Source organism: Bos grunniens, chromosome 10 (assembly GCF_055505025.1).
Source record: "Bos grunniens cultivar Pamir isolate PY7600 chromosome 10, Bosgru_T2T1.0, whole genome shotgun sequence".
In the NCBI taxonomy this organism is placed as follows: domain Eukaryota; kingdom Metazoa; phylum Chordata; class Mammalia; order Artiodactyla; family Bovidae; genus Bos; species Bos grunniens.
In genome coordinates, this window is record NC_141174.1 from 76,613,130 (window position 1) to 76,639,919 (window position 26,790).

Sequence of the window (26,790 nt, forward strand, 5' to 3'; positions counted from 1 at the left end):
ATGCAACTTTATCTAATGCTTTTGGAGGGTGACGCCTGACTTGAGAATAATCACCTTTAGAGAAAAATAAGTTTTCTGAGGAAAAGGGTCATAAAATGTTAACAGGCTTCCTAGCCAGAAGATGATGTAAATCACCTAAAACTTTTGCATATGATAAGTTTGCAGGAAGAAAGCCTAGCTTCGATAAGGATCAAGGACTGCTGACCTTGCATGACTCTACCCCTTCCCCCATTATTCTCTATGCACAACTTAAGGTATAAAAACTACTTTGGAAAATAAAGTGCGGGCCTTGTTTACTGAAATTCGGTCTCCCCGTGTCATTCTTTCTTGTTTCCTTTTCCTCCTCTTCTATTCTTCCTTCACGCCAAAATAATTGGAGCGTGGGGGTCCTCTGCGACCACTTACTTGCCTGGGCTTCTAAGACCCACTTGAGAAGGTGCCTAAGGTGGGGCACCTTCCGCTATTCAAGAGGGCGCCTGCGGCCTCTGTGGTCAGAGCTAACCTGGTGTCACAGGTTATATTGATTTTCCACGTAAACCAGTTATTATTGAGCATCTAATAAATCTCTGCTTTGCTATTCTAATCGCCAACGCCGTCCTCCTGAGGGAATCCCTGGATCCAACCGGGGCTGGACCCCGGTAAGGGAGACAAATGGAGATTAAAGCTTTTCCTCATTTAACACAGTTTTTCTGCAAATTACAGTTTGTTGGGTAATATTATAGGAAGGGTAGAGGCAGCAAAGACTGAATTGTTTCCCATGCAAATCTTCTCACTTGCCTTTTTCCCGTTTACCATCTGCAGACCCAGTCTCCCACCACTTGGCATCCTAGATCTCAGCAGATGTCCAAAATTTGGGAAGTACCTCTGGGATTGTCACTAAGCCTAAATAGATCTCAGGGAGCAAGAGGGAGAAGTAGAATGATTTTGATGTACCCCCCATCTAAGAAGTACCAAAGTCAAATCCAAAGGCTTCTTAACTATTTGTAAACACATACAACACAGATAAACACACACGTATAACATACTTCTAGTAACAGTGAAGGTTATTTAAATGAAGATAGTAGCTTATAACTTTTTAGAGGCCAGATTACCAATATCTGTCAAAAATTTTAAATATACACACCCTTTGACCTAAATTACAGATATACATGTTTACATAGATGATATTACTGCAGAATTGTTATATACAAAAAGCCATAAAAAAGTAACTGGTTAAATGTATTCTCTCTTTAAGGAAACACAGGTGGAAATCTTGTGACCTTGGACTAGGCAATAGTTTCTGAAGATAGGACATGAACAGCACAATTAACCAAAGAAAATAATAGTCTTCACCAAAATTTGAAACTTTTTATCAAATAAATAACAAGTATCATTTCTAGGAATATATGTCTCTTCTATGATTTATATTATCACAGTTCCCTTGATTCTGACATACTATTTCCCCCAAAAGTTGAAGCTTTTGTTAATCAAAGGACAGTGTCAAGAAAGTGAAACAACAACCAAAAATAGGAGAAAATATTGGCAAATCATAATCTGATGAGGATCTAGTATCCAGAATATATAAAAAACTTGAAATTCAGCAATAAAAAGATAACTCAGTTAAAAATCAGAATTTGAAGAGAAATTTCTTCAAAGAAGAAACAACAAATGCCCAATAATAAACACTTGAAAAGATCTCAACATTATTAAACATTAAGGAAACAAAACCATGAGGTACCATTTGACAAACACTAGAAGGGCTACAATTAAAATGACCAACAATAACAAGTAGTGGTGAAGATGCGAACCAATTAGAGCCCTCACATGTTACTGGTGAGAATGTAAAATAGCACAGCTGCTTTGGAGAATAGTTTGCCAGTTCCTCAAATAGTTAAACATATAGTTACCATGTGATCTACCAGTTCCAACCCTGAGTATATAACTAAGAGAATTAAAAAGAAATGTTTATACAGAAACTTGCACATGACTGTTGATAGCAACATAGTAATAACCAAAAAGTGGAAATAACCAGAATGTCTATCCATTGAAGAGTAGATGAACACTGTATGGTTTATCTATACAATGGAATATTATTGTGTTATTTGCTGTATTTTACTATTATTAAATAAATGGAATAAAGTGTTGATATATGCTACAAAATGGGTGAACCTTGAAAACATGCTAAATGAAAGAAGCTACATAAAAGGCCACTGTATGATTCCATTTACATGAAATGTCTTGAATAGGCAAATCCATAAAGATAAGATGTAGATGAGCAATTACCAATAGCTGAAGGAAGGAGTGAAAGGGGAGTGATTGCTAATAGGTACAATGTTTCTTTTGGAGGATGATGAAAATGTTCTGGATTTTAGTGGTGATAGTTGCAGTGTTGGAATATACTAGAAAACATTGAATTGCACACTTTAAAGGGGTTAAAATGAATTATTCCTCAAAAATGCTGTGCTGAATTTCTGTGATCTATATTTGTCTTTTATAAATAGTGGCCAGAAAAAATTGCACTGATATATATATACTATGGTGTTTGAGTAATAAAATACAGCAGGCCCCCCTAGATATTCATGAGTCCAGACTGATATGTGAATGAATCAACCAGCATATAAATAAGTAGGGAAGAAGGCATAAATATTCCTTTCAGAAGAATTTCAGTTAATACAGAAGGGGGAAATAGAAAATCACTAGAAAATCACAGTAATAATTGCTCATGGATGAATATTAAACAGTCAGTGAAACAGGATATTTGCATAGTCTAAAGAAAACTTACCTCAAAATGTATTGATTTTGTGGCAATTACCACAAATTCTCTGATACATCTCCCTCCTAGTGGTTTAGTCCCCTTCCCCTTGAGTGTGAGCTAGACTTAATGACTTGCTTCTAACAAACAGATGAAAATGGTACAGTAAGAAAAACCTGGCAAATATCACCTCAGCTTTAAAAATGATCAAGGTTAACATCACTAGTAATAAGTCATGTTGATATGATTGCTTTTGATATGATATAACAAGAAGGGCACATCATCTCTTGTATTCTTCCCTTAAATTCATAATTTTAATCTTTTCATGAGAAAACAGCAAAGCCAAACTGAGAGATTCTACAAAACACCTGACCAGAACTCTCCAAAAATGTCAAGATTATGGGAAGTCTGAGAAAGTGGCACAGTTGCAGGATTAGACTAAGGAGCCATGATGACTAAATGCAGTGTGGTATTCTGGATTGGACCCCGGAACGAAATAACAGTATTAGTGGAAAAATGCAAATCCACATCCAAATTAATAATATTATATCAACATTAATTTCTTGGTTATGTAAGATGTTAACAGAGGAAGCCGAATGAAGAAGGGTATGTGAGAAGATTCTCTGTAAATCTTAAATGATCTTTTTTTAAGGACTAAAAGCCATTCTACTGGAAAAAGCATCAACACAGGTTCTTTGGGGGATAACTGTGTATCTGGTTCCCAGTTCTCCTCCCAGGTACATGGTAGGATGATATTTCCCTCCCCTTTGACATTCGGTAGAGCCATGTGACTTGCTTTGCTCACATATATAAAATATGAGTGGAAGCGATGTTTCATTTCCAGGTAGAAGATTTAGCACCGACAAGTGGTTTTTTCCTTTTTTAATAAAATGCTATCAGTTCCCCATATATATTATTTTTAACCGAAGAATGGAGTCCAGGTTTCATCTGACATTAAATATATACCAATAATCTTGCCTGAGAAATCCCATGGACAGAGGAGCCTGGCAGGCTACAGTCCACAGGGTCAGACATGACTGAAGCAACTTAGCACACATGCAGGAGAAGAGACTGTTCCAATGTGCTACGATCCTACAATTCAGTGACTGTAATTGTGCAACTCATCACAATCCTGAAGTTCTGTTCAGTGATAAGAACTCAGAAAATATTTAATGTGGGGACTTCCCTGGTGGTCCAGTGGTTAAGACTCTGACCTTTCACTGCAGGGAGTCCATGTTCAATCCCTGGTCAGGACACTAAGGTCCCACAAGGCCAAAATATATAATAATAATTTTTTAATGTCCTCTTTAAAATAATTATTTTAAAAATATTCAGTGTAAAACCTAAGCTGATTTTCCTTTCACCTCCCTTGGGTGAGTCTGTTCTTATCTTCACTCACAGCAAGTTTTTATATACTTTGGCCTCACTGTGTATCTTTAAGAAAGAACACACCCTTCATGTGGACCTGGCCAACAAGCCTGAGTCTTAACTGAGCAAGTAGACTTTACTTTCTCTAGCCCCACACCTCCAGCTTCAGCTGGGGCACTTTGATAGGATTTTTATAACTTGGAAGATAGACATCTAGGGCGTCCTCCTGTCCTTGGCCCATGCTTTCAGGGGAACAAAAGGCAAATGAAACCATCGACTTTCTGGATGATGCTGTGTCGTGGTTCTCTGTAGCATTTCTGGGTAGTATTACGAATCACAGGTTTCAAATTACCTTAACTTGGACTTCGAGCCACAAGGTGCAAGTGGAACAGTTGGTCCAGAAGGCTTATTTAGAGCCCTTGCATGAGGCCATGAGGCCATGAGGAATGACAGAAGCATGACCTATAATTAAGACATCAGCTCTTGGCATTCCTCGTGTCTTTATCCTCAGGTTGAGGAAGAATATGAGGCATTGATAAAAATAAAATAAAATTCTTCAGGTGATTTCAGGGCAAAGTAAGAACAAAACTGAGTACCTCTCAACTCCCTAAATCCTGAAAACTCTACATCAGAGTGCAGTGGTATTTCTCTGAAAGAACCCTACAAACCCAGGATAAAATCCTGTAACAGCACTAGTTTATCATATACAAGTCCTCAAATTCTTGGACACAGAAGACCCTAAACCCTTCCTTAACCCTTAGGAAGAAAGGGCCTCAGGTAACTTCCTCGCCCATAAAATAGATGATAAGAATATAAGGTTGGAGAACTTTTACTTAAGAGGGTCACAGTCCACAGCTAGTCTGAGCGTTTGCACTGTTTCATCTTTCAATTCATTTTAATCTTTGTGCAATTTGAGAGATAACCCTTTTATGATCTCTTCTGAGAAGGCAAATTACTATACTGACTAATGCTTGCAGGTCAAGCGGCTGCCACTGGTCCCTCAGTGTCTGTAAAAGCCAGAAGACTCACTCTGCTCTCGGTATCCTGGCTTCTCACCTTTCACCTGGGCTGTTGGCTCTGAGTAGATGGGCTATTTCTGTGAGAGGAACCTAGTGATGTCCTGGTTCAATCCTAGTTCTTTCCCAGTGCCCTAGACAGGAGACAACTCAGTCTTCCTTCTCTTCCTCTTCTTTGAACAAGTGAGAGGTCTTCAGATATCTGTTAAGACTAAGTGCTTGTCAACATCCTTTTCATACCTCCTCCTGGGAGGAGTCATCCCTTAGGGTTCTGGGGCCCGCAAATGACACAAGAATTCTAAAGCCTAATTTCAAAGATCTGCTTCACGTTCTTACAGTTCTAGTAAGGAATAATGTTAATTCAGAAAAGAAACATAAGAACATCCATATTCTTCCCTCTTGGTCCAAATCCACATGAGAACACAGACAGGACTACACTCTGAGATTTTCTGTCCCTTTATTTATATGATTGTATCAGGAGAGTAGCCACTGATGTCTTCAGGCTTTGCCTCTCTAGCACGAGCAGTCTCCTTGCCCTGAGTAGTGATCTTCATTCCCAGGAGAGAAAGTAGACATTGCCCTGGGTGTCTCCCACTGCAAGTTGCAGGGTAGAGTCAGGACCCAGCCAAGGTTCCAGGCAGCTCACTGCCCCTTCACACTGGAACAGGCCCAGCTACAATGGAACAAAAATGGGAGATGAGGGCTACAAGCCTAGGGCCTCCTTACTAATTTATTTGTCTCCCACACCAATGACTTTTATTTAGAAACAAGTTAGTTATACATTATTGCAAGAAGGAGAGAAGAAAACAATTTTGATCTTCTGTCTTTCCTTACCCCAAGTTTGCTCTCTGACATCCCTTTTGTCCTCCTTACACACACACACACACACACATACACACACACACACACACACTTACCAGCCGCATACTGGGTCTCTCCCACAGTTTAACATCTCTGTCCTTTGAAGCTGTTACCAGCAACTCAGGCAGCACATGGAGGGCTGTGACAGGGCCTGAGTGAATCTTAGAGAGGAAGAGGAAGAGGTGTGGTGAGTTCTAGAAGGACCCTCCTCAGTCAAGGGAGAAGAGAAGTTTGCTGGGTCAGACCTAGAGCCTCCTCCCCAATATCTTGTGACCTTTCCCTCAAACTCACCTTTCTACGTTGCTGTGTCTTTAGCTCTGTGACTGTTGACCAGCTGTAGGTGTCAGTACATATACATGACTCTGTCTCTGAACTTTGAGTTGAAGGCATTTCTGCTTTTTTCTGCCAGATATTATCCGTGATCCATTCTCCTTCATCGGTGCATCTGGCTAGGTTCCACAGCATCCCATCAGAGCTGGCACACAAAAATGAGGACTCTGCCATTTCAAGGGCAGAGTTTGAGCCAGGTCTTAGACTTTGAAGAATCTGCCATCCTCCCCGAGGCCATCTCTGGATTCCTTGAGCCCTCCCAACACCACTCACCAGATCCAGGTTTGGCCTGAGTTACTGATATGAGGGTATTACTGGGATTCTCTAAATTCAGATCAAATTCCAGGAACTCTTCAAACTCTCCTAATTCCTTTTGCCCCTGTGAAAGGACAGAGCATTTTATCTAGCCTACTTGTATCACTTACTGCTTCCCAGACAAAGTAACTCTTTTCTGCTCTGGGCTGGTCAAGACATTTCAAAATTGTATCCATGATACAATAAAGTACACAAATCTTAAATGGACATCTTGATAAAATTTTACACATGTACCCATCCATGTAATTACTGCCCAAATCAAGCCATAGTACATTCCACCACCCTGGAAAGTTGCCTCCATGCCCCTTACCCTATCACCACCCCCAGAGTCAACAATATTCTGACTTCTGTCACTATAAATTAATTTTGCTTGTTCTTGAACTTCATTTAAGTGAAATTATATAATATCTACTCTTTTGTGTCTGGCTTCTTTCACCTGGTATAATGTCTATGAGATATGTCTGTATTGTTCCAGACTAATACCCATAGTGACAAGACAAGAGACATGAAGATAATGCAATTAAGTAAATGCCTAGGTTGATCACTTCTCAGCCTTTTGGCTAAGATGAAGTGTAGTATAGGGGCTTCCCAGGTGGCACAGTGGTAAAGAATCCACCTGCCAATGCAGGTTTGATCCCTTGGTCAGGAAGATCCTCTGGAGGAGGAAATAGCAACCAGCTCCAGTATTCTTGCCAGAAAAATTCCATGGACAGAGGAGCTTGGTGGGCTACAGCCCATGGAGTCTCAAAGAGTCAGATATGGCTGAGCTACTGAACACCCACTTAGGTTTATGGTTCCCCACGATTCTTTTAAACAATAGAATTCTCTTTTGTGTCAGTGAAATCTTACAAGGAAACCCAATATAAAGCACTCTTCAGTAGAGTTCCAGTTGAAGGAAGAGAAGGGGATTTGGAACCAACTGCTTTTCACTTCCTCTTTTACTCAGTCATGACCTAAAGACTTTAAAATAGTAGTCCTGAACAAATGGTTGTTTTAACACACACCCAAACAGAACTTACTGAGAAAGGAAGAACTTGAAGTTTCATTGACTGCAGGACAAACACACCATAGTCCTGGTGGGTGGACAACATCATAGGGTCTTCCGAATAACTTTGCCTGGTTTACAAGAAAGGAAGAGGCTAAGCCCAGGAACACCCCTCTATAAGACCCCAGTGTTTGTTTTAGTTAGACCCAACCTCCCAGGGACGGGGGAGCTTGGTGGGCTGCCATTCGTGGGGTCGCACAGAGTTGGACACGACTGAAGCGACTTAGCAGCAGCAGCAGCAGCAGGGTAACCATTAACCCATTTTTCTTTTTTCTCCAGCCTAAGAGAAAACAGCACTTGGGGTCTTACCAGATTACAGAGGGCTCATCACCAGGCTTCATGTGCAACAGCTGCAAATCCGCTTTGGCCAAGATGAGGGAGTGAGCATCAGGGGCCAGGCCTACACTTGTCAGGAAACCTAAGTCCTCCTGAAGAACTCGGTTCAGGCGAAGACTGAAGTTCAAACAAGGCACATAGACAAGAAAGAGTCTACTTTAGTCCACGTCTCTCGGGCTCCTCAGTTCCCCATGAATTCCTCAGGAGTATAGTACAAAACAAACTGTATCCCCGTCCCCACAAATTGCCTTCTTTCTGACTCTCTCATATTAGTATTTATCATACTATCATCCCTCAAACTAGGAATCTCTAATATTTTTGTCCTTTCCTTCCCTCCTGACCTGCAACTGATTGATAAGCACTGCAGAGTCAACGTTCAACATATGCCTAAATCTTTCTCTCCATCTCATCCCTGTTGCCCAGATTAGGGCCCATGTTATGTCTTCCTGGGACTATAGCATCATCTGTAAACGTGGTTGCCCTACCTTTAGTATCTCCCTACTACTATCCATCCTCCACATGGCCACTAGAGTTCTCTTTCAAAATTCAGATAATTATTCTGCTCAAAATTCTTAGCACTGTGCCCTCTACAGCCTGGCCCCAGTGTATTATTTCAACGCAATACCCCACCACCACTCGCACCAAGAACCCAAAGACTTAGCTATACTCAGAATACACCATGCACTCTCACACCCTGTGCCTTTTATTAATGCTACCTCCTCTTCCTAAAACACCATTCCCTGCCCTTACTTTAAGCCCAGTCTCAAACAGCCACTGTTAACAGTAAATTTCTTAAACTCTGCAGCCCCAGGAATTTTATATAATTTATTATAGCAGTGATCACTCCACATATTGTTGGCAGTTTACTTATATTCATATTCCTCTACTGTGAGCTCCCTTAAATAAAAATTAATTTCAATCTGGTTCATGCTGCCTGGCCCAGAACTTAGCATACAGTAAAAGCTTGATAATTATTATTTTAATTGACATAATGAGGAGCAGAAAACAATTTCCCAGGGACCTTTTCCCTGCTTACTAACTAATATCCTGTTGACCGAGTTCAGAAAGAGAGGAGAGAGATTTAAGCAAAATCCCAGGTTTAACCATATCCATTAACCCAGCCGCCTCATTTCACCTGACATTTCTGGGTGTTGAACCCTTCTGGAGTTCCACTTGCCACTCGCTGACTTTTTCATTAGCACTGACAACAATCAAGGTGTGTGCTGAGTACCAGAGCAGAGCACTGATGCAGCCCGGAGCCTAGTGAACACAGTTCAGTTCAGTTCAGTCGCTCAGTCATGTCTGACTCCTTGCAACCCCATGAACCGCAGCACGCCAGGCCTCCCTGTCCATCACCAACTCCCGGAGTCCACCCAAACCCATGTCCATCGAGTCGGTGATGCCATCCAACCATCTCATCCTCTGTCATCCCTTCTCCTCCTGCCCTCAATTTTTCCCAGCATCAGGGTTTTTCCAATGAGTTAGCTCTTCGCTTCAGGTGGCCAAAGTATTAGAGTTTCAGCTTCAACATCAGTCATTCCAATGAACACCCTTCTGAGGAACCAGGATTAACCTGTCCACACCCACCACCCCCAGGCTTCTACACAACCTCTGACCCTAGCACATGCCACCAGATACACAACCAGGGCAGAATTCACATAAAACTGAAGTTTACTCCACTCACCTGTACTGTGACCACAGCCTTAGCTTCCTGCCACAAGGTCAGTTCCCCAGCTTGATTCCCGGACACTGCTGCAGAACCGTCTGGGGCCCAGGCCACAGCAGTGATGGCTGCAGGACTCCTAGGTCTATATGTGTCATCTGGAGAAGAAAGGAAGTGATTCATTAGCAGCTGGACCACTGCTGGGGTACAAGAGGAGAGAGCAGACTACCCTTGAATTTCTTGGTCCCACTTACACACACCACCCCCCTTTCACACCTTGCCTCTCTCCACACCTCACTCACCTGCCTCTTTGGGCACCTGCCAGAGCCGTAGGGAGCCATCCTCTGAGGTGGTCAGCAGGAGGCCTGAGGTCTCTGAAACAGCAGCTGCACTGACTGGGCCACTGTGACCCAGCAGAGTGTGTGTTTGAAACACCTGGAAGGAAAGGATGGAGATAGAAGAGTGAAGAGTTGACACAACAGGAGGCTGTCCCACTACCCCCTCCCACGGCCCCCAGCCCGGTCCTTTCAGGGAACTCACCAAGAGTGGATGCCACAACCGTGTGGCCCCATCCAATCCAACAGTGACCACCAGAAGCTCTGACCCCGGCTGACCGGCTGGTAAAATGCAGAGGCTGAGTCAGAAGAAGGGGAGGAGGGAAGAGACAGCGGGGACTGGAAAGTGGCTGATATCCCGGTACCTGCACGGGGCTCCAGAGCAGCCACACAGTGGCTGATGGGTCCTGAGTGAGCGGGGATGCTGGTCATCTCCACGCCCTGATGGTCCCACACTTTCAAGGTCCCATCTCGGCCCACGGATACCACGTGCTCCTCCTGCCCCAGGAAACAGGATCAGAGAAGAGTCACACTGAGCAGGACGTGGGAATTACGGTTCCCATCACAGAGGTGCGGGCTGAGCATTAAGAGCCTAGAAGCTGTTGTCAAAGAAAGAGGACAACCCGGCAGTGGGGCCAGGGGGCTCAGGGATGCCATCCCGCCACAAGGCCATGACACTAGGGTACTGTGTCTTCATGCTCTCCCTCCCCTCACACCGAGCCTCAGCCTCGACACCTAACCCTGCTCTCATTCAGGCCCAAGCATCTCACTCTTGGTACTTCTTCTGACCTTAGGATTAGATACCCCATGCATCCAGCCTCCCAAAGTCCCCTTAACCTTCCCAGGGACCCTCCATGAGCTCTCTACTGCCTTCTCACCACGGCCACCACGGCGCTCACAGCATGCTGATGACCCAGGAAGTGACCAAGCTGCTGTCTCGACTCTGGGTCCCACAGGGCCACAGAACCATCGCTGGAGCAGGAGACCTGCAGAGCCAGAAGGTAGAGGAGTAGACTTAACCAGCATCCCTCCAGCATCTCTCTGTGCTTATAATGTAGGATGCAGGGCAGTAAGCCTTGTGATTAAGAGCAACGGTCGTCCTGCGTTCTAATCCTAGCTCCACCATTCATTACTTGGTGACCAGTTCATCTCTCTGGGCCTCAGATTTCTCATCTATTCAACCAGGATAAGGACAGGGTACCTACTGATATGGGGCTGAAGCATCTATATACAGGACTTAATACACTGCCTGGTACATAGTGAGCACTGAATAAATAGTAGCTACTGTCCTTGTTATTAACATAATGTTAGTCAACAACTCTGTCTCACCCTGACAAAGGTGAGAAGTCTGCAATGCCCAGGACAGATCTATGCCTAGAAGGCAGGGGTAGAATAGACTATGACAAGTCTATTCAATTGTTATTTATTTTTGAGAACAGTGATTCTGTGTTGGGAAACTAGGCTTTACCAACCCTGAGTGCATAAATTGAGACTGGTTTTTCACTTAAGACCAAAGAAATCATAGCAATACAAGTCTCCTGCAGGAACAGGGCATCCTAAGCCCTTGGGGAGACAGCTCTGAGCATGGGCTTTCTTATCATAAAGTTTACTGACTCAGCTTCTTCATTTACATGACCGTGGAAATGGTCTTTAATCTATCTGAGCTCAATATCCTTGTCTATGAGATAGAAAGAATAGCAGTAACTTCTTTACAGGGTGTTGTAAAGACTATATGAGGCAACACATGCTAAGGACTCAGTCCAATGTCTGACACATACTAAGTGCTCAAAAAGTGCTCTATTATATTGGGTGTTAGAAAACTATATTAATACTGTATTATTATATATGAGTGTTGGGAATAGGATGAGGTAGAAAGTGTTGACTCCCTCTCCCAGGAACCCTGCTGAGCCCTACACCATCCCAACCCCTTCACTCACCAGGAGGCTGTCTTTGGTCCAGGCACAGCCAGTGACCCAGTCTCGGTGACAGGCAGAGAAGGAGCAAATCAAAACAGGGGCTTTGGGTGTTCTCACATCCCAGCAGAGCAGACTCTGGATACAGGTACCAAGAGAGGAAGTCGTCAGGATAGTAGGACAGAGGTAGGAATAGCAGGACCATCTCAGGTAAGAAGTTTCAAGGAAAGAAGGAGTAACAAAGGAGGGTGGGTGGGCAGATCCAGTACAGGAGGTTTAGGAAAGCAAAAAGCCAGAGGAAGCAGTAGGAAGTGAGCTGCTAGGAAATCCAGGGGCTGTGGGCCCCCAAGGGGCTGGAGGTCCGTGGGGAGGAGGGCCCAGGGGTGCATCCTCCGAGACTCACCCGATCCCTGCCCCCAGTGGCCAGCCTGCATCCATCAGTGCTGAAGCTGCAGCAGCTTACAGGGCCCTCGTGTCCCCGGAGCTCAGTGCTACGAGGAAAGTCTTCTGTCTTTTGTGGAAGCATCAGCAACTGCCTTGGCCACAGTCGCACTGTGAAGTCCTCTGCATTGAAAATGGGGAGAGAGGAAGATTTCTTGAAAAGAGAAAGTGAGACAGGCCTGGAAAGCCAGACAAAGGCAATCCTGGGGGCTGAGGGTGATGTCTGAAGGCACAGCTCCAAGGGAGGGACTCCGTGAGTCACACTGAGACCTGGGACACAGGTCTGTCCCATGCGAGGTCATAAGAAGGCATGCCAGGACACCCAGCTCCAGCCCTGCAGTTCTCTCTAACCGCACCTCCACACTCTGCTCTGCTAAAGTGCCCAGTGTCACTCTGACCAAGCCTCCTACCTAGAAAGGACTAAGGCCATCCTGCATTTTCACCTCGACATCTCCCTCTCTCCCAAGGGAAACCCTTCACACAGCAAAATCCCCAATGGGCAGAAGCTCACAGGGTTACAGGGTTTAGAAAGGCATCTAAGAATCAGGGTCAGGGAACAAGAAGAAAACAGCCTAGACTGATTATGCAAGATAAATGCATTTAAAAACACTCTGAATACAGTCAAATATGGTTGAAATGGTATGTTTTACGTTATGTGATTTTTACCATATTAAAAATAAAGTTTAAAAAATAAGTAAATAAAAGCACTTTGAAAGTTGGAAAAATAAGTTATACAGGTGTATTTTCACACACATATACATATGAATTGAAGAAATGTGTTCATATATTTAAAAGCAACAGTGACTCACAACCCTGCCCACCGTACCTGAGGCAACGGCCAAGAGTTCCTGGGAGGTGGCCAGTCCCAACACAGGCTTACGGTGTCTGGACAAGAGCCAGAGGGACTGAAGGGCGCCCCCCTGGAGCAGCCAGCCCTGCAGGGCCCCATCTTCTGCACCACTCACCAACACCTTAGGGCTGAGCCAAGTCAGAGCAGACACTGCCACATCGAGCGCTTGACCCTGAGCCCCCTGGGAAGCTGGAGAGTAAGAGACAAGAGAATAAGCCACTTGCACAGGGGGCCAGAGTTGGGCAGGAACAGAGGTGGGGGTCTCTTTCCAGGCTCAAAGACTCCAGCCCTCCTCCCTTCGGTACCTGAAGAAATTCTGCAGATTCGAATGCCATCTGCTCGGTACCCAACAGCCACCTGATCACCATCTGGGCTGAGAGCCACGGAGAGGGCAGGAGAGAGGTGGGGGGAACCAAGGCACCCACGGGGCCGACCCAGCGACCCGGACCACACCTGAACCTGCGGGCCAAGAAAGGGCCTTAAAGATAACCCACCCTCTTCTCTGCCCCTATTAAAGTCCTCCCTCCAGAAATTCTTCTGGAGACCTTCTGTGCACACACCCACAGCCCTCTCCCTGTAGCTCTCCAGCCAAGCCCCTCTAGACTCCTCGACAAAGGTCCCACCCTCACACAAATATTTCCATGCCTTTGCCGCCCCCTCCTCATAGCCCACCACCAGCTCTCGGTAACCTGACCTTGCCGTCCTCTCCAGCCGTCAGTAACTGGCACCCAGATCGCAGGAAAAGGGCGGTAGCAACGAAGCCTTGGTGGGCAGGGAAGGCAGCCAGCCGTGCCCCCTCCTGCCAGGCCCACAGCTCTACCATCCTGTCCAGCCGGCCCACAGCCACAACCCGCCCGGGCACACTGAAGGCCAAGGTACGGACAGAGGCTCCCGGGGCCCCCAGTTCCTACACGAAGAGATAGAAACTGGAATGGCAGGGCCTGCTCTCAACCCAAACCCAGAGTGAGCCAGGATGCAAGTGTCTGCCATTCCCCACCTTCCACTCCACTCTCCCGTGCTTCCCGCCACAGGGCCACCTAGCTCCTCTCACCTTGGTGACTCTGAGCCCATCCACGTGGAAAAAGCTGAAACTGCCAGCCCAGCCGCCAACAGCTATCACCTGTCCTTCTGGGTGGAAAGCAACGCAGTTCAGGGGCTTGGGACAGGTGTGCTGGGAGGCCAGCTGCCCTCGGACTACGTCCCACAGCTGGAGGAGAGAGAAGGGAAAGAGGACACGGGAAGCTGAATAGACCCCTGAGCTGCTGGGCCCAGAGCTCCAGGGGCCACCTCGTCCACTCCCCAGCCCTCAGCAGGCCAAGCAGTCAGAGCATCTGCCCCACTGAGAGAGCCACTTCATGGGGCTGACGCCACGTTTAGGGCCCTTTTCACCACCACAGGCCCCTGGCTGTTACCTTCAGGCCTCCACCCAGGCACACAGTGGCCAGCAGCCGGCGGTCTGGACTCAGGCAGCAGCCAGTGATCTGGTACTGGTGAGCTTGGATCTGGAGCACCCTACCCCAGGGAGACAAGGTCAGGGTCCCCTGGCCACTGCCTCCCTCCTCATTCCCTTCCCCCTAGGCTTCCAACAAACAGGGAGGGCCCTCACGCCAAGCACGGGGACCCCTTACCGACAACCGTGCTGCAGGTCCCAGAGCTCCAGGAGCCCATCAAAGGCAGTTAGAAAGAGGGCGTTGTCCGAGAGGAATGAACAAGAGGAAACCCCATCACCGCCACTCACCATCGACCTCTCCTCCTGTGACAGCAAGTGGGTAAGACACTCAGGGCACTCCCTTGACCACCCCATGTCCGGCTCCCCCAAGCCCCAACCAGGAATGAGGCGATGGCTAGAAGGGCTAAAGCCCTTGGCTCTCTACAGTCCCTGCTGAGTCGCAAATTATGGCCCTCTGGCCCCACACAGGGACACCTGTGAAAAGTGCAAAGCTCTGGGCCCCACTCCAGACCCAGGCCAAGCTCGAACAGGTTTAAGTGGGACCTCATGATCCAAGTGAGGTCACATCGTCTCCCCCATTTCAAACCCCATAAGCATCCCCAAGTCACAGAAGATTCTGATTGGTCTGAGTTGGGAATGACGTTATACACATACATATATATATGGGGGAGATGGGTTGACATGGGTGGAAGAGGAGAGAGTGACTGTGGCTGTGGGGCCCACCTCTCCAGCCTCATCTACTCGGCCCCTCCCTTACCTACACTCCACTGCAATCACTGCCAGCAGTTTAAGGAAACGTTCCCCCCGATGTTTGTGTCCAGGCTCCACACTCAACCTGGAACACCTGCCCTTCTCATCCTGTGTCCTCTACTACCTGCACAGTTCACTTAGCTCTTATCTATGTCACATGGCCACGTTCTGGTTCCCTTTTTAACCTTCTGTGCCTTAAATTTCAACAAAACTGACCACTTGGTGGGCAAAGACAATGTCCTAAGTCCTGTGTTTCTTGCAGTGCTTAGTACACACTGCCTTCAAAGGAAAGTACAGAGCAAGCATTTGCTGTAGGATTGATTTTTTGACCAAGCCCTTGGGATCTGATGTGAAAGTAAAGTTGCTGAATCAAACAGGGTGATAACAGGTAGGCTTGTCTTGTCTTGGGCTTCGGGGCAGGCTGGGAGGCTTTTCTGAAGGTAAACTCTGCCCCATCTTGAGTGTCATACCTGCCAGGTTCTCAGGCCCAAAAGGTAAACTGTCCCATTGGCAGTGCCCACGGCTGCTCTTTGCCCGTTAGGGGAGAAGGCCACGGCTGTTGGGGAGGAGGAAACTGCCAGGGATAGGCTGGAGCTACAGAAAAAATAACAAAAAAGGTGGAAATGAGGGACCAGGGGAAGGATGTGCATTTCTGTGCCTGAAGTCCCATCTCACTGGTGACTCTGGTCTGTTCTTTATTCTCTAGTTTCAGAGAGGGCTGCAGCTCGCTCTCTGGCAGGGCTTGTCAGCATCTGGGGTCAAGGGTTTTACCTTTGCTGGTGCTTCAGGGTCTGAGGTTTATTAAGCCAATGCAGCATACACTGGAGGTGCTGTCGCTGGGAGAGTCGGGGGGCCTGGCGGCAAAGAGGTGAGTCCAGAGGCTGGTTGGCTACCTGCTGGTGCAGGAGCAGTGGGTACCGGCTGAGGATGGGAGCGTGCTGCCTCAGGAAGGTGTGAAATGCAGCAACATCAGCCTCAGGAAGCTTCTGTTCCTCGCCAGGGACTGAGGAAGCTAGAGAAGAGATGCAGAGTCAGCCTTGACCCCCATGAACCCCAGGACCAAGCCAATCATATGATGTGTCCAAAATGCTAAGTCTTAAAGTGTGGCCCTCCGGTTCCAGATCAGGCACATCTGTTAAAATTACAAAGCCGGGCTTCCCTGGTGGCTCAGTAGTAAAGAATCCACCAGCCAATGCGGGAGACAGGGGTTCGATCCTTGATCTGGGAAGATCCCACATGCCGCAAAGCAATTAAGCCCGTGGGCCATAACTATTGAGCCTGTGCTTTAGAGCCTGGGAGCCACAACTACTGAAGCATATGTGCCCTACAGCCTGTGCTCCCCAACAAGAGAAGCCACCGCAGTGAGAAGCCCATGCACAGCAACTAGAGAGTAGCCCCCATTCACTGCAACTATAGAGAAAAGCCCACACAGCAATGAAGACCCGGCACGGTCAAAAATAAATAAGTAAATAAAATTTTTTTTGTTTTAAGTGCGAAGCTTTGGATCCCACTCTAGACTTAGGAAACCAAATCTGAGGACCCAGGTATCAGCAATTTGAACAAGTTTCCCAAGTAATTTTATGCCCACTAAGATTTAAGACAGCTGAGTAAAAGGTCTCCTAAGAATCACTTGCTTACACTCATGGCATTTTTCACCTTGGAATAGAAATCAACTGCTCCTTCCATTACACCTCCCTCTGAGCAGGACCCCACGAACACACCCAGGACCCCATAGCTTGGAGAAGACTCCAGCCCGTAACTCATCTCACCATAGAGGGCATGGGCCTCCAGGAGCTGAGAGGTCAGACCCAGTTCCAGGTGTGCAGCCACCACATGGAGACTGGTGAGGAACTTGGCAAGAAGGCCACGGTTCCCGCTCTGGAGCTGGAAAGTCAGACTGAATTCATTAGGGATGTGACAAAGCTGGTGAGGAGGGACAGTCTAGTCTTGGACCCTGCCTGTGCAGCTGACACTTAGACTTAGGAGCTGGGACAAAGGACCTGAAGGAGGAGGGCTGGAAAACTGAAAGAAGAGAGGTACAGAGAGTGTGGAAGGCGGGTAACGATTGTGGGGATGATGGTGGTGGCTGGGGGAAGAGGGGGCTCAGAACGGCCACAGCAGTTCCTTGGGAGAAGGTGCCGATGGGCTCTGGGGACTAACCAGGTGGTAAGGCAGGTCTGCCAGGGCTTCTGGAGGGCACCTTCGGAAGGTACCTGAGGCATCAGGGTCACACGTCTTCCAGAGCTGAGCTGCAGGTGTGGGTCACAGGAAGAGACACTGAGATGAGCTCGGCCCTGAAGCATCTCCAAAGATCACACTCCTCAGGCTACAGTGAGAGCCATCCCCTCACTGGGGTGGCAGGTGAGGAGGCCAGCCAATGGGGAGCGCCAGGCCCCACGCTCAGTGCCCCGGAGGTTAACCAGGCTGCAGTCACCTGCAGTGAGGAGGTGCGCTGTCTTCTCCAGCTCTGGCCTCTTCCCGTAACGACACCTGGCAGCCGTTCTCAGGGGCCCATCCTGGAGACAGAGCCGGGCACCGGGGCGCTCCAGGGGTCCCTCCCCTAGCAAACTGACCCCATGTTTGGGAGAGAAGGCAAGAGAAGTGGGAGAAGGGCTGTCAGTGAGCAGTCTGGCACAGAGGTGGGCTCCCAGTCCCACCTCAAACAGTGGTAACTTGAGTGACAGCCATGCAGGGTCTGGAGACAAGTGTCAGGGGCTATACCAAGAGAGGAAGAGGATGAAGAAAGAGGGTCACATGGGGCCCTGCCTCAAAGACAGGGAGGCACAGGTCAGTGGGAGCTCAGTGGGGGCACTTGTACCTGCGCAGACTCTGGACGAGGTAGGCAAATGGGCCCATGGGGTAGGGGTCCCCATTGTTACCAGCAGCCACTGCTTCTTCCCAGCTCTTGCTCCCCCTGGGAAGAATCCGCCATGCACTCAACACTCCATGCAACTGGTCCACGGTCAGACCTGAAAACCCAAGGTCACTGAGGCCCTAAACCAGGCAGCATACCCATCCCCACCTAATCCCTAATCACTCCCTGTACGGCTTGCTGAGACCCCAATACGACCAAGGTCGTCCAACCCCTGAGCCCACTCCAAGCGCGGACCGCTGCGTGTGGCTTCAAGAGTGGCCAAGGCTTGGGGAAGGACGTCGGGGCCATGCTCCTGCTCCAAGGTGCCCAGGACGTGCTGCAGCAGCAGAGGGACGGTGGCCGGCAGCGTCCGGAGCCTTTCGGAAACCTGGGGGAGGAGCGCGAACGGCCTCCGTCAGCGCAGAGAAGGGGAGAGGCAGCTTCGGTGTGGGTAGGAGATGGGGCAGCAAGGAAAAGCGTGGGAAGGGATGAAAAGGAAACACTGGTGGGAGGGAAGCAGGTTGGGGGTGTGGATGAGGAGTGGCAAAGGAGGAGGGTGGGAAGGGGTGAGGGATGCGGATGAAGAGGTTGAATGGAGAATGGGAAATGGGGTTAGGATACAGAAGATGAGGAGTGAGGGTTCACATCCTGAACCGACCTGCTCGTAGAGCGTGAAGAGCCTCAGGTGATCGGTGACCAAGCGCAAGTAGAGCGGCAGCACTGACCCCCGCTTCACCAGCAGCAGCCGCATCTGACGAGACTCAGAGGACTCAGCACTGGACCAGAGAGCTGGCCCACTGCCCTCCACTCGGGCACCAAGCCCAGTGCGGGGCAGCTTCTCCTCTGAGAGCCCCCACAGGGGAGAGACCCACCGTGCTACTCAGAACACAGCTATCTCTGCCCGGCACTGCTCTGCCCAGCTCGCTCCACTCTCCCCCCACACCCGCTGGTTCAGCCCACCCAGATAGATAACCGACATTTACCAGGGGAAAAGGACCAGGTAATATTATCAGCAATCACAATCCTCTTCCCCTGCACAGACTTCCTGAGAAAATGAAGGAGCTGGTCTGTGCGGGGCAGCTGGTAGCTTCAGCACTCAGAGTCTCATAGGTCCCAGATTCACCCCTCACATCCATCAGCGCCAGCCTAGACCCAACCTGGTTGTTAAACGGTGACTCCTCCAGCCGCTTCCCATACAGGGCCAGTTCTTCTCGCACCAGCTGGGCCCGGGCAGATGGCTCCAGAGGCCCCAGGGCCACCACGTGGGCACCTTGACTCTGCTCAAGGGTCTCCCCTAGGCCAGAATCACTGGACACGCTCAGCACTAGGTGCACCCACTGTGAGATTTGGACAAAAGGGTAGTGATGAAGAAGGAGAGCGGGGAGAATATTGTTGGAGAAGCCCCTCTCCCTACCTCATCCCACCTCACCTCCTTCTCACACTCACCCGGGGAAGGATCTTTGGGATCCAGTCCGAGATCAGCTGCCCACGCTGGTCCAGCAACCTGTCAGCCCCGTCGATGATCAGCACCAGAGGCTGGCCAGTTCTCAGGGACTGAGCAGACTTGGGCAGTAGCCTCTGCTGCAGCTCCCACACCAGGCCCCTGTGTGCAGAGGGGGAGGGCCAGCGTCAGCGGGGGTGGTGTGAGGGGCTATCAACAGGCCGGTCTAGGTCGGGGAGAAACACACCGGTAGGTGCTGGGGAGGGCACTTGGCTCCTCCAGTTGGCTATGCAGATAGGCACAGAGGCGTCTGAGCAGGGTGAGGGCAAGACTGTGGTCAGGGCGGGCCCCTGAAAAGTGGAAGAAGACTAAGGGGGCCACCGTGGCCCCATCCGGAGCCTGCAGGGCTGACACAAGGGATGCCTGAGGGGGAAGAGAACAGAAAACACGGTCACATACGCCAGCTTCCGGTGCCCCACCTCCTTAGCCCTCCTGAGCACACACAGCCCTCGCTCCCTCCTGTCCAGGCCTCTGGGACCCTGTACCAGGAAGGCGGTCTTGCCCTGTCCTGACTGCCCGGTCACCAGGCTCAGCCTCCCCTGGTGCTGCATGAGCTGCCGCACTGTGTCCTGAAGAAGGCGTGGTCGGGCAGGACTCCGCGGCTTCTTTAGCTGCTGAAAGGTGGCCTGGACCAAGTCATCATCTGGGATGGGCACTGGCTGCTGCGGCTGGACCCCAGGCTGAGGGTACATGGGGCAGTGACTCTCTCTGTTTCCACGCTCCTCAGGACCCCAGGCCTAAAACTTACAGCACCCCCACCAAGTCACTTCCCACCCAGGACCATCCTACCCCCTCTCCACTCCCCTGGCCACCAGCACTCCTGCTGACCTGGAGGTAAAGCTTCTGGATCATACTCCACACATCCTGCAGAACCAGCTGCCCAAACTCCTCCAGCCCCCCGACATAGGGCCGGCCAGCTGCCACACCGCCCCACTCACAGCGGTATCTGTGGGCAGAGTGAGCACAAGCAGGATCAGAGCAGGCCTGGCCCACCCTTCATCACATCTCTCCAGGCAGGTGCTCCCTACCTCTCCCAGCTCACCTGCGACAGGTGATTCCTTCTTGTCTGCTCAGATAGCTCTTCAGTTCTGAGATCCGATGGGCAGCCTCTTCAGATTCAGAAATAAAGTCTGATTTCCAGGCATCTGGCACAGAGCTGACCACCAAAGACACCCCAAGAGTGAGGCTGGATTCAGACCAAAGCATCTCTCCACCGCCAGCCACCAGACCTGGCTGTGGCTCCCTGAAACTCCTCAAGAAACTGCTCCAGTGGAGATCTCCTGCCTTCAGCTGCAAGGCAAGCTCTCTGATTCCTGCTTCTCCATCCTAGGCACCCTCTCTTGTACTCTGAACGTTAAGGAGAGAAGACACCCCCACTGAGCCTATCTGGCCTTCTGTGGAGGTACCTGAGGAAGCTAGAATCCCGGAAGTAGAGGAGAGGCTGAGCAGAAGGCTGCAGACGGAGGCCCCGATTCAGGAACTGCATCACCTCCATCTCTGTCACAGAGCGACCTGCAGGGTACTGCTGGGCCTGCAGGGAGAGGGCAGGGAGCAAGTGGGTTCAGTCCTGGTCACACTATCCCCTCCCGTGAGACCTGCCATGACCCAGGGCCCTTCACCTCAGTAATGTTCCCCTCTCTCTCCAGATACAAGCCAGTAAAAATAGAGCTAATAGCTAAGGTTTATTGAACGCCTCTCACAATTTGAACATTTTTTGAGCCTTCTTGAAATAGATTTCTGATTCTCATAATAACCCTGAAATGTAGACATCACTGCTTCTCCTTTATATAGGAAGAAGCTGAGTCTAGATTAGTATAAACCATTTTCCATTAAGCCTCACAATGACAGAAGAGTGATCAGAACCCAGCTCTGTCAGATGGCAAAGCCTAATCAGACCGACCGCCTACCTCTCGCATCCTGTGGCCAACCCAGAGGTGTTTCCCAAAGGAATTCCCTTATCTAGGACTTGGTCACTCACAGAACCTTCTGCCTGTGTTTCACTTCAAGTCTCAAGGATCTGCCTGTGCAGAGTCCCGGGGTTCTAGACACACCGTGACTTCTCCCGCCCCTGCCCCAACCATGTCTGTCTTACCCAGCAGAAGTGAGGATGGTCAGGGAGGCTGTAGTTGGGGGGAACATAGCCATAGCGGGAGCCCAGGATCCCCACAAACAGCTGCGAGTTCTCCACCTCCCCGAGGCACACTTCCAGCTGTCTGCAGGAAGGTTATGGGAGCACCGTGTCAGGGAGACGGCCCAGCTCACATTCCATAGCATCCAAAGAGCACCTCTGGCCCACAGCCCTCAGCCATCCTTGCAGCCCCATCCCTACTGCCACTCAAGCCCCTCATCTCCAACCCAGCCCCTCCTCTCAGCAGCCTCCACACCTGTTCTGACGGGTCTCCTCCTCAGTGATGCCCCAGCGCAGGTCGATGGCATGAAGGCTGATGCGGTAGGGGGCCACTCGGGCTTGCAGTGCTGGCAGCAGGGACCTCAGCAGCAGGTCCCGCTCCCCATGCATGTCCCGGAAAGTGGAGGAAATGAAAAGCCGGATGCTTCGCCATCTGCCAGTAAATCAGGGGTCAGCCCCACACCCCATAGACAGGGCTGTGACCACCCCTCACCCTGCTGAGCCAGGTACAACAGATGGCAGGGGGTATCCAACTGGCCTCCGTGAATAACAGGCTTGTAACCTCAAATGCAGAGTCTGGAAATTAAATCCCACTGGCTATTTCTCATGTACCCCTCCTGTGTCAGCAATGATTATTATGCATCTACTATCCTGCCCATGATATGGGCCCAAGTTGCACAGTGAGGTAAGCACAATCATTCTCTCCATTTTACTGATCAAGAAACTACAGCTTGAACTTCCCTGGTGGCCTAGTGGTTAAAAATCTGCCTGCCAGAGCAGGGGACACAGGTTCAATCTCTGGTCCGGGATGATTCCACATGTCATGGGGCAACTAAGCTTGTGTGCCGCAACTACTGAGCCCATGCTCTAGAGCCCGTAAGCCACAGCTACCGAGCCCACACACCGCAACCACTAAAGTATGTGTGCCTTGAGTCCGTGCTCCACAACCAGAGAAGCCCCCACAATGAGAAGCCTGCATACAGCCACTAGAGAATAGCCCCACTAGCCACAACTAGAGAAAGCCCACCCAGCAATGAAAAAACCCAGTGCAACCAAAGATAAATAAATGAAAGAAACTACAGCTTAAGACATCAAGCAACTAGCCCAAACTTCAGCTATTATTTGGCAAAGCCAAGATAAGAAAGCCCCGGCCCATGCCTCGAAGCCCTCTGCCTGAGCCCTGGTGCCCGCTGCCTGCCTCACCTTCTAGCCCCCTCTCCCTAGTACAGTAAGGGACATGCTCACCATCTGTGTTAGACAAACCCCTGCCTGGGAAGAGGAAATGTTCCTCAACAATAGAGCAAGCAGCATCTCAACAGCCAGAATTTCAGTCACTTGAGTTTCTCTAGGTTTCGACTAAAGCCTCTCCCAGTTCACAAAGGCATAAAAAAACAGACTGACCCAAGCTGGGAAACAGGAGCCAAGGGGCTTAGAGTATTCTCTTCCAGTGGCCAGAGAGACTGGACCCCTGTTTTCCCTGGGGGTGGTGGAATCTTGAATATTTTGTCCATTTGGCCTACATGTTCTAGAAGCCGGGAGGCCCCACGCTCTGCAATGAACCTGAAATAAAGAGTGAGAAAATAAATGAGAACAAAATAGCAGAGTGAGAGGGAATCAGGAAGGTCCTCCGAGGGGGCAAGGGACAAAGATATGGCTAAATTAGGTCAACCAGTTAATTGGAGGTTCTTAGGAAGATTACCATGAAGAGTAAACATAGATTAAAATAAGGAAGGAAGCAGAACCAGAGGAATGAGGGAACAGAGAAGAAACCCAGATATAGCCCCTTCTGTGTGCATGGTTATCACAGGCTTTCACTATCACAGTTGGACCAGGGGCAACTGGGCTGAATGAAGATGTAAAGATTAAGGTTGATCAGCTCTGGGCTTGATTAGCTCTGTACCAGCCATGAAAACTCCCTGGGGAGGGAGGAGCATGAGGCTTCCTAACATGGGGCAATGGGTGGCATCCAAAGGAAAGAGCAGAGGAGAAAACAAAAAAATTGGAAGCCTGATAGCGGACAGAAAAACAAAGATTTCTGTAGATCAGGCATAAATAAATAAAATTAACATGGTATTTCCTCTGAAATGGAATGGAACAGAGGCCTCAGAGAATGAATAGAAATGATGGGACAAACTCCTGAGTTGTACCCTTAAAAGCAAACAGTACAATCTCCTATGTTCCCTTTTCTCCTTTCCCACTAGATTAATACAAAAATGATGGCTGGAGCTGTAGTAGCCATCTTGAACTATAAAGTAGAAGCAGAGTATTTGAAAATGGTAGAGCAACAGATAGAAGATGACCAGGTACCTGTAATATCATGTTGCTGCCATGCCTAGACAGCTGTAAAAGCAGAATAATCTTTTATCTTGCTTAAAAAATGAAGTGGTTAGAGCAGAAACCACAGATAATCTCTAAAAGATGTTCTAACAAAGCCGCCAACCTCTCCAATGTCCATGCTATACTCACTTCAGTATCCCATCAGTACAGCCTGAGAGTGTCACGTCATTGGGATTCAAATCGGTACATCTGCCAAAGAAAGAAGAAGTCACTAGCAGTTAGAAACAGTGCCAGGAACATAGAGTCACTGCCCCCACCACCCCCACCTCTGCACCTTTAATAGGGTTCCGTGCTAGACTAGAACTGGGGTGGACCGTCACAAAGGGGTACAGGGCCAGGCTGAAGACTTCAGAGAAGGTTCTAGCACTAGAAGTGCAACAGAGGTAAGAGGCAGAAATGGGAAGGAGCCTAGAGAGTGGGAGTATCCCAAGCTTTAGTAGGGATAGACAGGAAATATGGATCACTATCTGCCGGCACTGAGCAAGGAACATGAGCGCCCTTACAGGTAACTTGCCCTTAGGAGAACACCAACAAAGAGGCACTTGGGATTCACATGCTGCCAGAAGAGCTGTTTGGCTGCATTTATCAGTTTCTCATTTGTAGTCTGGCCAAAGACAATGACCCTGTCCACCTGTAAGATGAAAGGGGAGGGGCTGAGACGAGGGAGGTGCCAAAGAGCTCAGGATATCAAGAGACAGGATCTCTGAGGGCAGAGGAACTAGGAGAGCTCTGAGGTGGGTGTAAATGGCCTTTCTGGAGTGTACTTAGGGTGCAAAAAGTCATTGCACCCTGACTTGAAGAGCATCAAAGTGGAGTAGGGGTTGCCAAGATATGAAAGCAACCTAAGTGTCCATCAACAGATGAATGGATAAAGAAGATGTGATACATACACACACACACACACACACACACACACACACACACACAATGGAATACTACTCAGCCATAAAAAAGAAGGAAAATTTGCCATTTGCAGCAATATGGGTAAACCTGGAGGACATTGTGCTAAATGAAATAAGTCAGACAGGACGAAGACAAACACTATATGTTAACACTTACGTGTGGAATCTGAAAAATATAACAAACTAGAGAATAAAACAAAAAAGAAGCAAACTCACACATACGGAGAGCAAACTAGTGGTTACCGGTGGTGGGCAATATGGGGGTGGGGGGGTGGTGGGAGACAGAAATTACTGGGTACAAGATAGGCTCAAGGATGTATTGTACGACATGGGGACTATGGTCAATATTTTATAATAACTGTATTTGGAAAGTAACCTTTAAAAATTATATTAAATTTTTAACAAAAATAAAAAATAAAGTGGAATTTGGGGTAGAAGTGGTGAGTAGCTGGCACATTTAGGCTCACAAAAGCTGACTGTCAAACCTATAGGAATTCTGTGAGCCAGCTGTTAAATATGGCCACCATTAAATATTAAATTGTATAAGCTCACAGTCAAATAAATTACATTAAAAACAATGTTAATAAATACTAAAACATCATCACTTCCTAATTATTTTACCACATTTCACCATTAAATACTCTTGACCTTATTTACATCCATATTATACACATTATAGAATTACTATACAAAGGTGTGCTACTGAGCAACTCTTTCTAACTCTGTGGTCAATAAAGCACGTGGGTAGTTTGAAATCAGTCATGGAAGAAGTATTCACACCATGGAAAATAGCAAAAGCTATTAACCAAGATGATTTTTCCAGATTGCTATTTGAGGCAAATATCTACCAGCATAAAAAAAAATATTTACCAGCATACCACTGAGTAGGGGGTTGCAGTCATCAGGGTATTGTGCATAGGTTACAAAGAAGCTTTGAAAAATGAGAAACATCCGTGCGGAGGAAAACGTGGAGGAAGGGAGGGTTTCTCAGGGAAGGAGCAGTACTCACAGGGACCCTTTGGGTAGCCAGAGACAGCAAGTGCTTCCCCAGAGTAGTCAGGGACTGTTCACAGCTTTCATCTGACTTCTGCAGGAAAGAAACTCATGTCATGCAGTCGCACAGGAGATGGTCAGTAAACAACAAAGACTGTAGACGGCTAATCTTCAAATCTGAGTAGATTCGAGCCTTTCCTGAAGTTAGCTGTTCCCAGGCCTCTGTCTAGTTATGCAGTTTTGCAAGGAAGGGGTGAGAGTCTGACCTGGACTTGAGCTTGGAGTTCGGTGGCAGTTTTCAGGATGCCTTCCTCTGCCTTAATCACAGCAGTCTTCACAACGCCCCCTCCACACAGCAAAAGCTCCACCTGCTCCGTCCGTACCATCATCATGGCAATCAACAGCAGCACATAGTTCAGAGGGGGCTGATTGGACAAGCATCAGGGTGAAATAGGCTCCCCTATTTTAGAACCCACTTTGCCCACCCAAATCTGGAGACCAAATGTCTCTACTGGTTAGAGTAAAGTGGACACAGTCCCCAACTGAGATAGTTTCAAGAACTTCTCTGGTGGTCCAGTGATGGACTCCACGCTCCCAACTCAGGGGATCGGGATTCAATCCCTGGTCAGGGAAGTAGATCCCACATGCCATAACTAAAGATCCTGCATGCC

The 26,790-nt window shown here is 48.5% G+C and overlaps 1 protein-coding gene across 7 annotated transcripts in view; it reads right to left on the bottom strand.

The window, feature by feature from the left end:
* Positions 1–5,555: 5,555 nt before the first annotated feature.
* Positions 5,556–26,790, bottom strand: part of TEP1 (telomerase associated protein 1) — a 40,540-nt gene continuing 19,305 nt past the window's right edge. For 3 of the 7 annotated variants that reach the window (XM_086322125.1, XM_086322126.1, XM_086322127.1), the window contains 42 exons: positions 26,386–26,544; positions 26,136–26,213; positions 24,728–24,855; positions 24,354–24,413; positions 23,289–23,447; positions 22,144–22,320; positions 21,852–21,972; positions 21,166–21,290; positions 20,802–20,915; positions 20,588–20,705; positions 20,245–20,439; positions 19,947–20,122; positions 19,705–19,861; positions 19,416–19,595; positions 18,917–19,009; positions 18,514–18,646; positions 18,223–18,373; positions 17,839–17,972; positions 17,565–17,653; positions 17,174–17,288; positions 16,176–16,416; positions 15,875–15,998; positions 14,833–14,957; positions 14,617–14,716; positions 14,256–14,411; positions 13,899–14,111; positions 13,510–13,663; positions 13,181–13,393; positions 12,317–12,477; positions 11,938–12,051; positions 10,879–10,986; positions 10,366–10,498; positions 10,206–10,282; positions 9,968–10,100; positions 9,687–9,823; positions 9,138–9,262; positions 7,976–8,119; positions 7,641–7,737; positions 6,580–6,685; positions 6,268–6,473; positions 6,033–6,137; positions 5,556–5,788 (listed from right to left, as the gene is read on the bottom strand). In XM_086322125.1, the coding sequence (XP_086178251.1) occupies positions 5,666–5,788; positions 6,033–6,137; positions 6,268–6,473; positions 6,580–6,685; positions 7,641–7,737; positions 7,976–8,119; positions 9,138–9,262; positions 9,687–9,823; positions 9,968–10,100; positions 10,206–10,282; positions 10,366–10,498; positions 10,879–10,986; positions 11,938–12,051; positions 12,317–12,477; positions 13,181–13,393; positions 13,510–13,663; positions 13,899–14,111; positions 14,256–14,411; positions 14,617–14,716; positions 14,833–14,957; positions 15,875–15,998; positions 16,176–16,416; positions 17,174–17,288; positions 17,565–17,653; positions 17,839–17,972; positions 18,223–18,373; positions 18,514–18,646; positions 18,917–19,009; positions 19,416–19,595; positions 19,705–19,861; positions 19,947–20,122; positions 20,245–20,439; positions 20,588–20,705; positions 20,802–20,915; positions 21,166–21,290; positions 21,852–21,972; positions 22,144–22,320; positions 23,289–23,447; positions 24,354–24,413; positions 24,728–24,855; positions 26,136–26,213; positions 26,386–26,544 (5,757 nt within the window). In that variant the 3' untranslated portion in view covers positions 5,556–5,665. The other 4 variants (XR_015135065.1, XM_086322129.1, XM_086322128.1 and 1 more) reach the window with 4 other exon arrangements.